The 14,816-nt window shown below is 37.9% G+C and overlaps 3 protein-coding genes across 4 annotated transcripts; 1 reads left to right on the forward strand and 2 right to left on the reverse strand.

Moving 5' to 3' along the window:
* Positions 1-14: 14 nt before the first annotated feature.
* Positions 15-2,573, forward strand: wupA (troponin wings up A). Of its 2 annotated transcripts, none has more exons than XM_075819579.1 (8): positions 15-515; positions 1,350-1,455; positions 1,516-1,644; positions 1,708-1,831; positions 1,887-2,031; positions 2,105-2,146; positions 2,205-2,307; positions 2,364-2,573. In XM_075819579.1, the coding sequence occupies exons 2-8, from the start codon at positions 1,441-1,443 to the stop codon at positions 2,436-2,438; spliced, it is 633 nt and encodes a 210-aa protein (XP_075675694.1). In that variant the 5' UTR covers positions 15-515; positions 1,350-1,440; the 3' UTR covers positions 2,439-2,573. The 2 variants fall into 2 exon arrangements, with proteins under 2 accessions (XP_075675694.1, XP_027202948.1); XM_027347147.2 differs by having other exon boundaries at positions 1,407-1,455.
* A 1,236-nt stretch (positions 2,574-3,809) lies between these two features.
* On the reverse strand, positions 3,810-9,903 carry LOC113796855 (uncharacterized). Its single transcript, XM_027347143.2, has 3 exons — positions 7,764-9,903; positions 7,535-7,703; positions 3,810-6,053 (listed from the first exon to the last, which is right to left on the reverse strand). Exons 1-3 carry the CDS (start codon positions 8,194-8,196, stop codon positions 5,606-5,608), a joined length of 1,050 nt encoding a protein of 349 aa, XP_027202944.1. The 5' UTR covers positions 8,197-9,903; the 3' UTR covers positions 3,810-5,605.
* A 144-nt stretch (positions 9,904-10,047) lies between these two features.
* Positions 10,048-12,739, reverse strand: LOC113796849 (uncharacterized). Its single transcript, XM_027347137.2, has 3 exons — positions 12,578-12,739; positions 10,848-12,511; positions 10,048-10,797 (listed from the first exon to the last, which is right to left on the reverse strand). Exons 1-3 carry the CDS (start codon positions 12,696-12,698, stop codon positions 10,165-10,167), a joined length of 2,418 nt encoding a protein of 805 aa, XP_027202938.2. The 5' UTR covers positions 12,699-12,739; the 3' UTR covers positions 10,048-10,164.
* Between the last annotated feature and the right edge of the window lie 2,077 nt (positions 12,740-14,816).

Raw genomic sequence — 14,816 nt, forward strand, 5'->3', positions numbered from 1 at the left:
TCGCAATCGCTCGACCAATGTTGTTGTTGTTAGTTTGAGTGAATGATGAATGGGTGACAATTTCCATTTCCGTTGATCGAGGCAACATTCGTGGTTGTTGTTGTTGTGGAGATGTGATGATGGCATCTAATTCACATTGACACTCATTCCATGCCTTGTCGTGCAATATCTTTAATTTATTCGATCGATATTCAATCATTTTCCTTTCGCTTCTCCATCCTTCTTCACGAATCGCGCGTTCGTTTTGCTAGCCAAATATTTTTGCAGTCATCCTAGTGACATTTCTTTTTCTTTTCGGCTCTTTCCACTCATCGCACCCGGACAATCAAACTTTCTTTGTTCTGTCGATTCGTCGATTTGTTTGGGTTGTTTTGTTCGGATTCTATAATCCATTTCCTTCATCGATCACCATCTTGCTTACTACAAATACTACAAATAGCCATCACTTTTCATACAAATTCATTCATTGCTTCAGCAGTCATTCGTCCGATCGCATCATCACAAAATCAACTTTCGTAAGTATTTTTCATAATTCCTTAAAACTTGATGTTTGCAAAAAAGTGCTGAAATTTCAAAATTTCGAAATTGCAAAATCCAACTTGACACTATCATTGCACAATTTCATTTTATAAACAAAGTTTTTCATTCCAATGTTTCAAATGTTTCGGCCATTGCTGAACATTCCCAATTCGAGAGCGCCATCTTTCGTTAGTCATCATCACTTGCCATTATCAATGATAATCTTGCATTAATCATTAATCGTGAAAGAGAAAGCGAGAAAGAATTCAATGTCAGTGGATATGACATTGTATGAAGAATGCCAACATTCTTCAAGAAATAGAGAAAGTTACACCCACGCAATGCTGATTCGTTATCCTGATGATCAGAGTATCATATTCTCATCACACACAGTGGCAGTAACGAGTGACCCTTGTAATCGATTCTCACCAAGCAACCAACATAGGTAATAATGATCCACCGTGTTTCGACATTCGATTCTTGGATTGTGTGACACATCAGAAATCATATCATCACCATGATGGAATGATGCCAGAATTTCTTCAGAGTTGACTGCTCAACACTGTAATTTTTTGTTCGAAATTTTGTTCAGTTTTCAGTCAAGTTGTTTGTTATTGCTACCATGGCCAAGTTCTTTTTCCTTTCTCGATTCGCCGAATTGGTTAGTGTCATCATGATGAACATTTCACCATTTTTTCCTTACTTCACTTTGCTTTCATTCACAACAAACATGACAAACAACTAAGAATTTCGTTCAACAATCAAGTTGACCTAGTTTTCTCTGATTTTCTCTTCATTTTCTCATTCATCTCTCCCCTTTTTTGCTGCAGAATTTCAGATTGTTTTTTTTGCGATAAAATTGATCATTTTCGTTTCACTTTCTTCAGATCAAACTAGATTCGTCGTCATCTTCCAAGCAAAATGGCCCTAACCGAGGTAAGATTATTCAGTTTCCTGCTTCATCAATCTTGACCATTTCGTTTGTTTGCTTGGCAGGAAGAAAAACGTAAAGCCGCAGAAAAAGAACGTAAAAAGGCTGAAGTGCGTGCCCGTCTTGAAGAGGCAGCACGTGCAAAAAAGGGAAAAAAAGGTTTCATGACACCGGAACGTAAGCGTAAATTGCGTGTAAGTGTTGCTAAATCCAATATGCCAAATTCAATTTCGTTCACGGCCAATATCTCCCATTAGACATTATTGCGTAAAAATGCAGCCGAAGCTGTCAAGCGTGAACAGGAACGACGTGCAGGCGAACGTCGAGAAATGCTGCTCAAACGTTGTGGTCAGGCAAAAAACCTCGACGGCCTAAACGCAGGTAATGTTCACTTTGTTATAAATATCGCCAATCACCAATCAATCCTATCCCACAGACGCATTGAAGAAAGTTTGTCAAGAATATCACGATCGTCTAGCCAAACTAGAGGACAACAAATATGATCTTGAATGCGAGGTGAGACAAAAAGATTATCTAATCAATGAATTACAGGTACAAGTCAACGATATGCGTGGCAAATTGTAAGTCATTCACTCACTCACTCATTCTTTCAACATCTAACCTCTTCTTGTCTCTGCCCAATCACCACCCAAGCCTTAAACCGGCATTGAAAAAAGTGTCAAAATATGATCAAAAGTATGTATAATATTTGACTCATTTGGCAAACTGATTAATTCTGCAAACCTTCTGCTAGATTGGAAAAAATGGCCAAAGTGGCTGCGAAAGCTGATCAAGATTTTCGACAAAATCTGAAACGTGTACAGTCAACCAAATTCACCGTGGAAGATGAAAAGGATGTAAGTGAAAAAGTGAAAAATTATCAATTGCATTTCAACGTGATTATTTCTCCCAGATGAAAGATCAACCAAATTGGGCCAAAAAAGGTGGACATAAACTGGAAGTTGAAGAAGCCGAAGAAGAGGAATAAACGAGCAAGACAAGAGCACCATACCCGCCGCACCACATTATAACATTATGACACCATCAAACTGAATTGAGCAGTGCAATATATTGATACTATGAGATATACAAATGCCAATAAACAATTATAATTATAATATCATTTATTCGCACTATTCACAATGCTAAACTTTGCTTTTCACGCACATTTCGATATGCTTGTGTCCAACTTGATGACCGTGTTCGTCCACGTCCTCGTCCTCGTCCCCTTATTGATCGTCGTCGAGAACTGTTACTAACAAGACTTGGTCTTTGTTGGCTAATTCGATATGAACTGACTGAGGAAAATCTCGATCGATACCCTCCTCTTCCACCACCACGAAAGCCTCGACGACCACGAATGCTGCGGCCACGAAAACCGCGACCACGAATGCTGCGTCCACGAAAACCGCGACCTCGAATACTGCGACCACGAATACTGCGACCACGAAAACTGCGGCCACGAAAACTGCGGCCACGAATGCTGCGGCCACGAAAACTGCGGCCACGAATGCTGCGACGGCCGCGAAAATTTCGACGACCACGACCACGACGACCACCTCGACCACGACGACGACGACTAGTTGTTGGGAACTGGAAAAATTCTAGGATAGGATCCTGATTACTTTTGACCATTGATGCCGGTCCAGATTGACGATCTTGAGCGGTTAAAACATTGCGACAATTTTTGCACATCGATTGCGGTTGAGGTTGCTGTTGTTGCTTTTGTGGCGATTTCGGTTTGGGCTGCTGCTTTCCTGCTGGCGCTGGTTCCGGTGGTGGCTGTGGTTCGGGTGATGGAGGTGGTGTTGGTGGCACTGGATATGGCGGTGGTGACTTGTGTTGTTTTGGAATCAACATCGTCTTTGGTTCCGGTTTCAGTTCCGATTTGGGCAGAATCTTTGATTGTAGCTTCGGTCCCGGATTAGGTACAATCCTCGATTGCGGTTTCGGCAGCGGTTCGAGCTTGTTTTGTTGTGGCCTCATATCCCATTTAGGATCCATTGATCCGAATGTTTCGCTACTTTTGATAGCTCTGGCGATGGCCGCCGCCAACGGCTGTAGCGGTACATCTGCGATGGGTGATTTATTCTTCTTGCGTGATGAACGACGTGATGATGGACTTCGATAGACATCAATTTTGATTTTGATTTGTTGACTTTTTGGCTTATTGTCGTATTGTCGACTAGAATAGCTGGTAGATGGTGCTGATTCGTCTGATCCCACTATTATTGATGTGGTTGCTGAAGATGTTGATGATACTCTTTTAGCATCTTCATCTGGCTTCGAATATTTAGGATTGTTGGACATATTTTGTTAGCAAACAACAAAAATCATTAAACAAAACACACAAACCAAATTGACCATGCAAACAAACATTGAATTTATTCATTTATAGACATTGTCAACAAATACATTCTTAATTCAATTTATTCACTATACAATTCAATCAATTCATTCCATTCATTCCATTCGCCATTGTTAGCCCCCAACAAACCAATCAGCCATAGTAATATCGTCCTTTCGATTTGGATTTGATCTTGATTTTGGATTTGTATTTCACCTTTCCGTGCACAGGATATACGTAGACAGGCCGTGCATAACCATAGCCATAACCACCGCATTCGACTGTTGACGGTCCAATCGTGACGAGCATCGTGGAGATAAAGGCCAGAATGGCCAGAAATGGCACCAAAAGCTTCATTTTTTGATTATTCTCTGAAATGACAGTCTTGTCCAGAATGGATGACCATTTTTATACCCAACACCGATCGAACACTGAAGCACAAACAGGTTTGCTATAATTATCGCCATGTACGATGCAATCTAATTACCAATTCAGATTATTCAATCAGCCAAGGACACAATCCAATCATTATGCCTTTCGTGGTTGTTGTTGGCATTTCAATCATTTTCTTGGGGAATTTTTGTGCAATTGCATCATTTCCACCAGTCTTATCGCATAATCATAAATAATAATAGTGATCATTATCAATGGACAATCCACATTTCATGTTTGTTATGTTCGTTCAAATCAACAAAACAAGACAATCGATGCTGGGAAACTCCTACCGTTGTTGTTGTATTCTTCCCGGAAAACAATGGAATGATGGAAAATGATGATAACATTGATTGGTTGATTGTTGTAAAATGATGATCTAGATATAAAAGGCAAAACACACTTTTTCCGATCACGATAATTGTTTTTTGTTGCTAGTAATCATTATTGCGATCAAACATGAAATTTCTCTATGTTTTCAGCCTTGTTGTAGCGTTGTTGTGTTTCTTGCCCGTATCATGGTCAGTGAAACCGGATGAATTTGCTCAGGATTGCATCGATTCGCTGACTGGTGCCAATCTAATACAATGGTGTCGAACTGGTGCTCTCATCGATTACGATCCAATCCGTTTGCACACAAATGTTACCACTGTTTGGGAAACCTGTTGTCAAGCTTTCGATGAACTTGAATGTTATCAACAACAAGGACAGAGGTTTTGTCCATACAACATATTCCTTCATCTCAAACAATACATCCAAGAATCCCGTCAGTTTTTCGCCAAATCATTTTGTAAAAATCCTGGCTACAACCAATGGCAAGAATATTGCCAAAATCTTACCTATCAGGCATTACATCATAATGATGATCACCATCATAAACTGGAACTCTTTTTACCCGATCCAAACAACGATCAAACCCGCCAATGTTTGAATGTTATCCAAAATCTCACCGTCGATGGTGATCGAATCGAATTCTGTCGCCAACAAACATTCAAAGAATTGCCCAAAAAATTCGACGAAAGCATCAATTCGAAAATATTTTGCTGTGCCCAATATAATTTCATGGAATGTATTGCAAAACAAGCGCAAAATTATTGCCATTCAACTCAACGATCGAATCTTTTGGATTGGTCCAGGCAGATATTTGGATGGGCAAGTGACAAAATATGTCATTCACTACCTTACTATGACAATGGCGATGAAAATCATCTCGATTCGCAAACATCTACCACTTGTCGTCGCTATGGTTATGATTTGAGGGACAATTTCATTGGCAAAGATTCCGCACACAATTCCAGCAGCAAATGGTGGCTATTCATCCCGATTACATTGGTTATTGGCGTCATCATAGGCGCTATTTATTATTACAAATATCGTTAGTTAAGGTGATCAATCAATATTAACACTATCAATGTGATAAATAAATTATATTCCAACCAATTCCAGTTGGCCATCATCGTTCCTGACGATGATTCTAGGTTTGATTGAGTTGTTTTCATCATTTGATTCTGTTGTTTGAGTTTGAGATGTCGTTGCAATATGATTGTATTGCCCGTTGATTCTGATGGATTGATTCGAAATGTATTTTGGTGATCCTGATGGTTATCATGCTGATGATCATCATTTGACATGTCGATCATGCGACCTCGAATACCGTACAATGCTTCATCACAAGTGCCCGGTCCATAAGTATATGCCTGACAATGTTGTTCCAACACCGGATTGGTTATTCGTGGTAAATGATCACGCATAAATATTGATGCCGATTGGCCACATTGTTCGCGAACATGACGTCGTTTGCAGAGAACCAATTCCTGAAGAGCACTAAGTATGAATAGTATGGATAGCATGAATAATGATTAATGCACATCACCAGAAAGAGAACGAGAAAACGAGAAAAGAGTAATAAAGGTGTTAAATTAATGAAATATTCATGGAAATCAACTTAAATAAAGTTAGTCTGCCATTTGGCTGAACATCATTCACATAGACATTTGGGAATGCCGATAAAAGTGTGAAAAGTTAATTTTCTCTCATTCTCACTATGTCCGTAAAGGGTTCAATATTGTTGTTGTTTTTTTGGGAGAAAAAAATTCTCTGAAAATTGAAAACCAAAATCTGAATCGGAAAAACAAACGAAAGAAAAAACAGTATAAACAATGCATCCATCTAATTGGATTAATCAGCTAAACAACCAGAAATACGAAAGGAAAAGTAAAAGTGAAACGAAAACCAGATCCACTCTCATGGGTACAATATCCATACCGCCACAAGAAAAGAAAAACAAAACCAACAGCACAATCCTTGCTTTTCACTCTATCCACGAATCTCTAGTGTATTTTTTTAGCCAGGTCTTTTTCTCCACTGTGCGGATAATTTACAATTAGATTAACCGAATGTGCGGTCACTTGGGTCTGGTGGTTTTCGATTGTCTCACCATCTCTCACTCTCATTCACTGAGGGAAGATTTGTTAGTTTGTTTGTGCAAGTCACTATTGTTGTTTTTGTTGTATGGCCACAAAAACATTATCACATTTATTACACGGTTTTTTCTTTTCTTCAACATCCATTGCTTTTCAACGGCTCCGGGCAATTTGATTTTGTTCCGATATAAAAAATCTAATTGTAAAGCCATACAGCCAGTAGTCACTAATCATTGAACATTGTTTTTGTTTTGTTTTTTTTTTTGCTTAGCAAATCAAATTATCTTTGCAATTGAATAATGATATGGATAGATCCCAGTAGTGACCACACTCTGTTAGCTTAGTCGAGTGTTTGATGAACAACAACATGCAAGCATGAATGGATGACCTTCGTGAATTTGGGTGAAAAAATAGCATAAATCAATCAGAGACTTTTTTGGTTTTGGCTAGAAAAATTTGAATTGGAAAATAAATTATTCCACCACCCCAATAAACCAGAACACTATCGCTCAATTCAAACAACAACATTAGAAAAGGCTGATGGAAACCAGAGAATCTAAAGAAGAAGAAAAAACCCGAAAAAAGATAAATCAACAAAACAAAAGAAATATTCACTAAACAAACAAAACACAGTCCAAATTCAGTTTCAGCAACATTTCGCAAAAAACACTGTCTTTTTCTGTCTGCCTGCCTGGATGTTTATTTACATTGAACACGAACACAAAACTCGATTTCAGACCACACCAACATCAGGCCCCAGAAGAATAAAAATCAAATCCAAATATCAAATGTCAGGATAAGGCACCACCAACCAACCAACAATGCAAATTGGGATCAATTTTGGAAAGCAAATAATAAACATTTACAAGTAAAATGACTTACCAACATGATCTTCGCATTATGATTTCCTTCATTTGTATTTCCCGACGTTGTTGTTGGTGTGGATTCTGTAACGATAACGGCGGCAATTCGATTGCATCACGATATTCGTGGGCACATTTATGTTCGTCGAGAGAAATATTTCGAAAACATTTAGCATGTATCAGGTATTCTATGAGAATCGAATGAATCATAGCATAAACTAAACACGTGGACAGAATCGCTTTCTTACCTGCTTGCACTTTGCGATCATCACATAGATCATGTACGAATTGTTTAGCATTGGTCACAATATGACCAAATACCTGCATCATTTCATTGGTAAAACAGCGTTCTGAATGTCGATCCAAACAACCGACACGCTTTTTCAGATCCGTGCAGGTTAGTTGCAATTGTTGGGCTGTAGTGGGAAATGCTAGATCGCCATTATTGCCGCCGGATGATGACCATAATCCGGAAATGCATTGTTGAAAATTTTCCAATGTACATTCTTGCATGGTTTGATCGTGTTGATCGATTGGGGTCGAAATCGATGAGGATAAATGACGAGCGTTCACCATCATATCGTTGATGGTGATGATGATCAAAACAATCAACCAGCAATGATGATTGAAATCCAATGATGACCATAATGATTGAGCCATTTCAAACATCACCCAAATCATCAAGTTGTTGATGAAATTTGCACCCAAACAGTACTGGCTTCCTTTCCAAACTGATACTGGCCGATCGACGAGGAATTTTCTTCCAAAAACCAAAACTCGTAATTGGGCGTATGTGCGCGCCAATTCTAGAATCAAACCAATTCTTCTCAATCACAAATACCGACAAGCTCCGCCTATTCAAAATGACGGAAAAGTTTTTGGTTTTGTTTTTTTGCATTCTACTTTCTACAGGTGAAGCAGCGTAGTATCAGAAGGCGGTGCTTAATCTAGCACTAATTGACATTCGATCAGATATTGGAAATGAACCGAATTAACCCTTTTCCCTCAGTGTTCCAGGAATCAATGAAGCAAAATATAGAATTTTCAATTATTATTATTGCCAAACCATCATCATTATGGAAAGTTCAATTGATGGAAAATATCGCATAACATCTGGTTCATATCAAAAACCAAAGGAATATGATGCGGCCATACTAATCGAGATTGATGATTCATAATAATAATCATAATGATTGCAAAAAACACAAACAACCAGACATTTCTCATCTATACCAGCAATGAAAAAGTTTTTCTAGTCTGCCAATCTGGGCTTGCTGAATTCGCTAATCCGGCACGGTCATTTCATTTAATTCTCTCTTTTTCCTCTCTCGGTTTGATTGTTGTTTAATTAACAACTGATTATCAACTGAAAAAAATCAAGTTTATTTCCATCTCTCTCTCCCTCTCTCTGTCCAATTAATTGTGATTTATCGTCGTGGCATACATTCACACACCGTATGGATTACAACAATGGATTAATGAAATAAAAGTTTATTTACAAGTTTTCTTCCATGCTAATTGTTGCCAAATTTATTTAAAACAAAAAAACTTTTTCCCATCCAACCAAAGAGAATTCATTTTAATGACCATATTGTATCGATTAGAGAGAAAAATCGAAAATCAAATCGGCAAGTTTGTTGTTTTGCATTGAATCAGATACTTTTGGTTACATTCATCGATACGATACAATTACACTACACTTGAAACATTCATTGTGTGTATGTTCGCATATCAAATTCATAAATTTTCATCGTCATCGTCGTTGTTGGTAACAGAGCAGTGTAATGTCAATTTTTTCATTATTTTTGGCCCAAATGTACGTGATTCGATTGCAGAGAGAGAGGGAGGGAAAGGAATATGTTTCTAAACCGAATTCTCCCTCAATGATTCGAACGTGCTCATTTGGACGACCGACCCGAACCGAGGTCTATGGACGCCCACCGAACAACAAAAAATTATGTCATATAATTTGGTGCAAGAGATGATACTGTTGTTGTCTGGTGATTTGTTTGGACAATATCTTTCATTCATTGTTTCCATTCGATAGGATCGATTCCCGAAAAAATTGAAAAAAAGATTCAACTGTTTCCGATCACTTGTGTGGAAATAGAATGATGGCTGACTCTCTCTCTCATTAGCAGTAATCATCATCATCATTAAATAACGAGATTCTAATTATCCCGTTTCTTGGTCGTGTATGATATGGTTCATTAGGCAGTTTCCTACCAAACAAACACAAACAACTTGCATGTCAGATTTTTTGTTTTCACGGATCACCGAAAATGTTAATCATTATAATTCGAATGTGTGGTCGACCAGAATGCTAAACAAACAAATTCTCGGAATGGATAATGAGTATCGGAAAAATCAATAACAAGCAGATATTGTTTGAGTGGAACAATAATTAATGATTGCCTCTCCAACATTACCAATCAATCACATCATTATGCTATCATCAATGTTCAATCGATACTTTTCAATCAATTCTGTCTCAATGTTGTTGTTGTTGGCAAGAAAATAGCATTCGATTAATTATTATAATGTTCCACTACTCACAACTAATCGATCAAATCAATCGATTGACTTTATTTATTTTGATTTTGATTGAATGGTAATGATAATTTCTCTCCATTACATTAATAATAATGATCATACCGATTGGATAATTTCTTGTGTAACTTGGGGACGATGAATCATTTCTCTGAATTTGTCGCACAATTCGTGTGTCAACATAGTCATGAATTGTTGTCGATGCGGTTCCAATTGCCATTGACTAACTCGTTTGAATGGCCATCGCATGCCAGTTTTGACGGTACGGCCACGCTCATCTTCCATATGAAAATCGTTCAATTCTAGCGGTTCCAATTCAGCTACATGCACAGTGGAACGTTTTTGGTCCACAAACATTGCCACGCGGAATGTAGCGTCTTTGGCCACCAATCGAACGCATTGATTACGTATTCTCAACCGATTATACATTCCTGCATCGGCTTCAAATTCGCATGTTGGTTCGGGCACTCGAATCGTTCCTTCGATCATGTATTTATCTTGGCCCAATTTTTTCGAGTGAAAGTCATCGCCGCGACAAATGGTTCCCATATGATTGAAACGGCCATCATGCAGTTGAATACGACCCCATCGTGCCATTCGAATTGGTTCAACATTATTGATTACATAATGGGACATATGTTGCATAAATTCTGGTTGTAAATGCTCTAATAGATTGTCCATTATTTGATTGCACTCTGTTGTGGTTATTATTTCTTTTGTTTTGATTGTTTTCTGTTCAAAATTATTTTAGTTGAAATGGTCGATCACATCAAATCACATACCTGTTCTGTTACTGTTGGTTGGTATTCGATGACTTTTTTCTCTTCCACTGGAGGATATGATTCCTGCTTGACCTGTTCCGGTTCCGATTTCGATGCGATGGTCTGTTCGACACTGTCATATTGTTGTTTGTCTTCGGTTTGTTGGTCTGGTTGCATTATTTTTGGTATTTGTCCCCCATATACACCGACACCATATCCGCTATAGCCGTCGTCATCTTTTGTTTGTTTTTCTTGGCTTTCCTCTTTGATAGTTGGATATGAATGTTCTTCTTTTTGTATGGCTGCTACCTGTTGATTGGCATTATAATCTTTAAGTTCCGGTGTATATTCTGGTTGCTGTTGGATTGGCGATTTGGTCTCTTCCTCATAGATTTGTTCCACTATTTTAGTCTTATCATAATGTTGTTGTTGTTGTTGATCGGTCTCCACTTTGGTCGATGGCTGATCATATTCTTGTTTGGTGTAAATCTGTTGTTGATCATAATCGTCATAGTTGGTGTCATCATCATAACTGCGACGAGCTCGATGTCCATATCCTTTGGGCTGTTCATAGCCATGATGCTTTGGTTGTTCATAACCATGATGTTTGGGCTGCTCATAGCCATGATGCTTTGGTTGTTCATAACCATGATGTTTGGGCTGCTCATAGCCATGATGCTTTGGTTGTTCATAACCATGATGTTTGGGCTGCTCATAGCCATGATGCTTTGGTTGTTCATAACCATGATGCTTGGGTTGTTCATAGCCATGATGTTTTGGTTGTTCATAACCATGGTGTTTTTGTTCATATCCGCCATCGAAATCCCCTTTTTTGATTTTTTTCCATTTATCACGTTTCTCTTGTTTTGCTGCCCATTTTGCTTGTTTAGTTTGCCATTTGGCTTGTTTCTTATAATCTCTCCATTTCGATGCCCGTTTATCGATCGAATGATCATCACGAATGCTTCGACGTCGACGGCCGTATCCCCCTCCACCACCCCCACGTCTGCCACCGTATCCACCGCCGCCATATCCGCCACCATATCCGCCCCCATGTCCACCACCGTGTCCATTGCCATATCCGCCGCTATAAGTTTTTTTCACCCAAACTTGATGATATACCGGTTGTTTATAGACGGGAACTTTTTCCACTACCCGAATCACTTTGACTACAGGCTGTTTGACCACTTTGGTTACGACTACTGGTTCGCGTATTACTTTGGTTATCACTTTTGGTTGTTGATGATAATCTTCTTTCCATACTTGGGGCTGTTCATTCCAGATTTTTTTCGATCCACCGCCATAGCCACCACCAGTTCCTTGACTGACAATCACTTCTTTGGGTTTATAACTTGGCTGTTCTTCTTGCCAAATTGGTTCCTGACGAATGGCTGCACTTTTCTTCGATCCACCACCATACCCACCCCCAGTTCCTTCGCTAACGATAACTTCTTTTGGTTTATAACTGGGTTGTTCTTCTTGCCAAACTGGTTCTTCGCGAATGGCAGCACTTTTTTTTGATCCACCATATCCACCACCAGTTCCTTCACTGACGATAACTTCTTTGGGTTTATAACTTGGTTGTTCTTCTTTGATGATTTCCGGTTGATATTCGGGTTCTTCCTTCCATACAGGTTCTTCATAGCTATTAGTTTCGATTACCGGTTTTTGATATTCAGTTTCAACTAAACAAATACAAATTAACAAACCAATCAATATCAATATAACAACAACAAAACAAACAAACTCACCCACAACTCCTTTGTTTTTAGCATTACCATATTGGCATTGACCATTCCGAATGATTGCTATGGCCAATATGGTCAGGTTAAGAGTGATGATTTTGAATGCTTTCCACCCCATCATCTTCATCAAACAAACACTAATTAAAAATGGAAATGCAATTCTGCATTCGCTTCCAATTTATAGGGCGGATGTTCACACACTGAACAGTGAACATGCAATTCATTTTGTTATCAGTGAATGGCGACAACATTAAAAACCAATAATCAACGAGGAAATTGAAATCGATTCCTATATCGTCCTATCAGTCAGTCAGTCATTCAGTCAGTGTAATACTTGTTTCCGGCTAGTTTCGAGATTAGGTCGACATTTCATTGATTCGATTTCCTGTGCTCAATTTTCAAGTGAAAATCATGATTTATTGCAAATCAATCACTCATTATTGCCAATTCATCCGTCCAACCTATCAACTGACCAAACATATTACCCTCGTTTGATTGGTTTGGATTTGGCGAATTTTGCACTTTTTGAAGGAAAATTCAATTATTCACGGCCACACACACGAACAATGTTCACTTGAATCGTCTTTGTTGATCTGAATCATCGTTTCGGATGATGAAATAACTCGATTCGCTCTAGTTTTTTTGCTTCCATTATTAAACCAGATAAATGGACATGGTTATCCCATTGATGATTTTCGTAATGAAAAATGAAAACATTTCTGGCCAAAAATATAAATATGATCATATTGTTATTGCCTTATTCGTAGATGGTTAGTGGAAGGGATGAATAAATTGGCCATTTCATTGAACGTGCTCTATCATTAAGGCATTGGATAAACAGACACAGCCAAAAAACCATTGCTTACCGCACAAATCCATTTTCGAAGGTTAAATTTAGTAGTCGAAATGAGTGAGTTTGTGCTTGAATGCAACATAGTTTTCTTTTGATAATCACCATCTGAATATTCATTCATTATAGCGAAAAATTGTTTAATTCAAAATCTATCTTGACCTTTCCATTCCCATGATTGTGTTGTGATGAACATCATAATTATCGTCATTTCAAACATTATCTCAATGAAACAAGATCATTTTTAATCATTCACAATTAAATGCCCCTTTCTCTCTCTCTCTCTCTTTCTTAATTCAATTTGTTAATTTTTTGATTGTGCAACCAATGTTTCTTTTTGTTTTGACAAAATTTCAACTAATTTTCTTGCCTGATTGCAACATCATCGCAAAATTCGAATTGGAATGGCCACACTATCGATACTCACAATCGATTCTTATCTTTATTACATTTTTTATAACCGACCTGATTTATCATCAAATTTGGATAAGATTTATTTATTCGAGGTTAATTTCGTGATTAAATCAATGAATGAATGACATTTGCTGGCCAAAAATATTTTCCACATATATTTTGAGCTAATCGTGCAATGATTTATCGGGTATAATCGAATTACCGTCTTTGATTGCCATTTATTGATTGCCAGCAAATTTCGAGGCTAATTTCGTGATCTTTTATAATCGGTTTTCATTTACTTTTTATTTTTGACTGAATCAAATTTTTCTCCAATCAGAAGGGAAAGATCTCAATGTTTATTCGAATGTCACACACTTGTCGAAAATGACTTGTGAAATTTCTCATTCACTAAAAATGATTGATATTTTTGTTTGTCAAACAAAACGATAAACTCTTGATTAAAAGCAAAATCTATGATCAAAACAATTGATCGAGCAAAATACTAATGATGGCCATAGTTGATTCGAATGTCAAATGGAATCAAGCTAAAATATCCACTACAACGATAAAAACAAGGCCAACCTTATTGGGCGAAAGTCGAATGGTGAGCATGATCTATTTTTAGATCAATCTGGTCATCAATTCATTTGAAAGATGTTTTAATTAATTGCATTTCTTCCGCTTCTGGATTCATTCTGTCATTGGCATCTCTTCTTTTTTGCTTTGAATATTAATTATTCTGAATCATGCATTTGACAAGCCAAATCAAAACCAAAAAAGAAAGGAAAAACAATTATTTCCACACAGTAACAGTAACACTGTTCTAACCCCTTCATCATCAGTAAAAGCAATCCGGCCGGTCATGTCATGTTCATCAAACTGTAACGAAATTAATGAATTATTCATCCATGTTTCAATGGAAAATTTGGGTCAAGTACAATAGGATAGAGGATGGGATAATTGATCAGTTTATGACAAATCCCACTAGAATCGTCCAAA

This window comes from Dermatophagoides pteronyssinus, unplaced genomic scaffold (assembly GCF_027571235.1).
Source record: "Dermatophagoides pteronyssinus isolate colony J.1.1.1.1 unplaced genomic scaffold, Derpt_VIB-CSIC_2022.12 sq0004, whole genome shotgun sequence".
Classification (NCBI taxonomy): Eukaryota; Metazoa; Arthropoda; class Arachnida; order Sarcoptiformes; family Pyroglyphidae; genus Dermatophagoides; species Dermatophagoides pteronyssinus.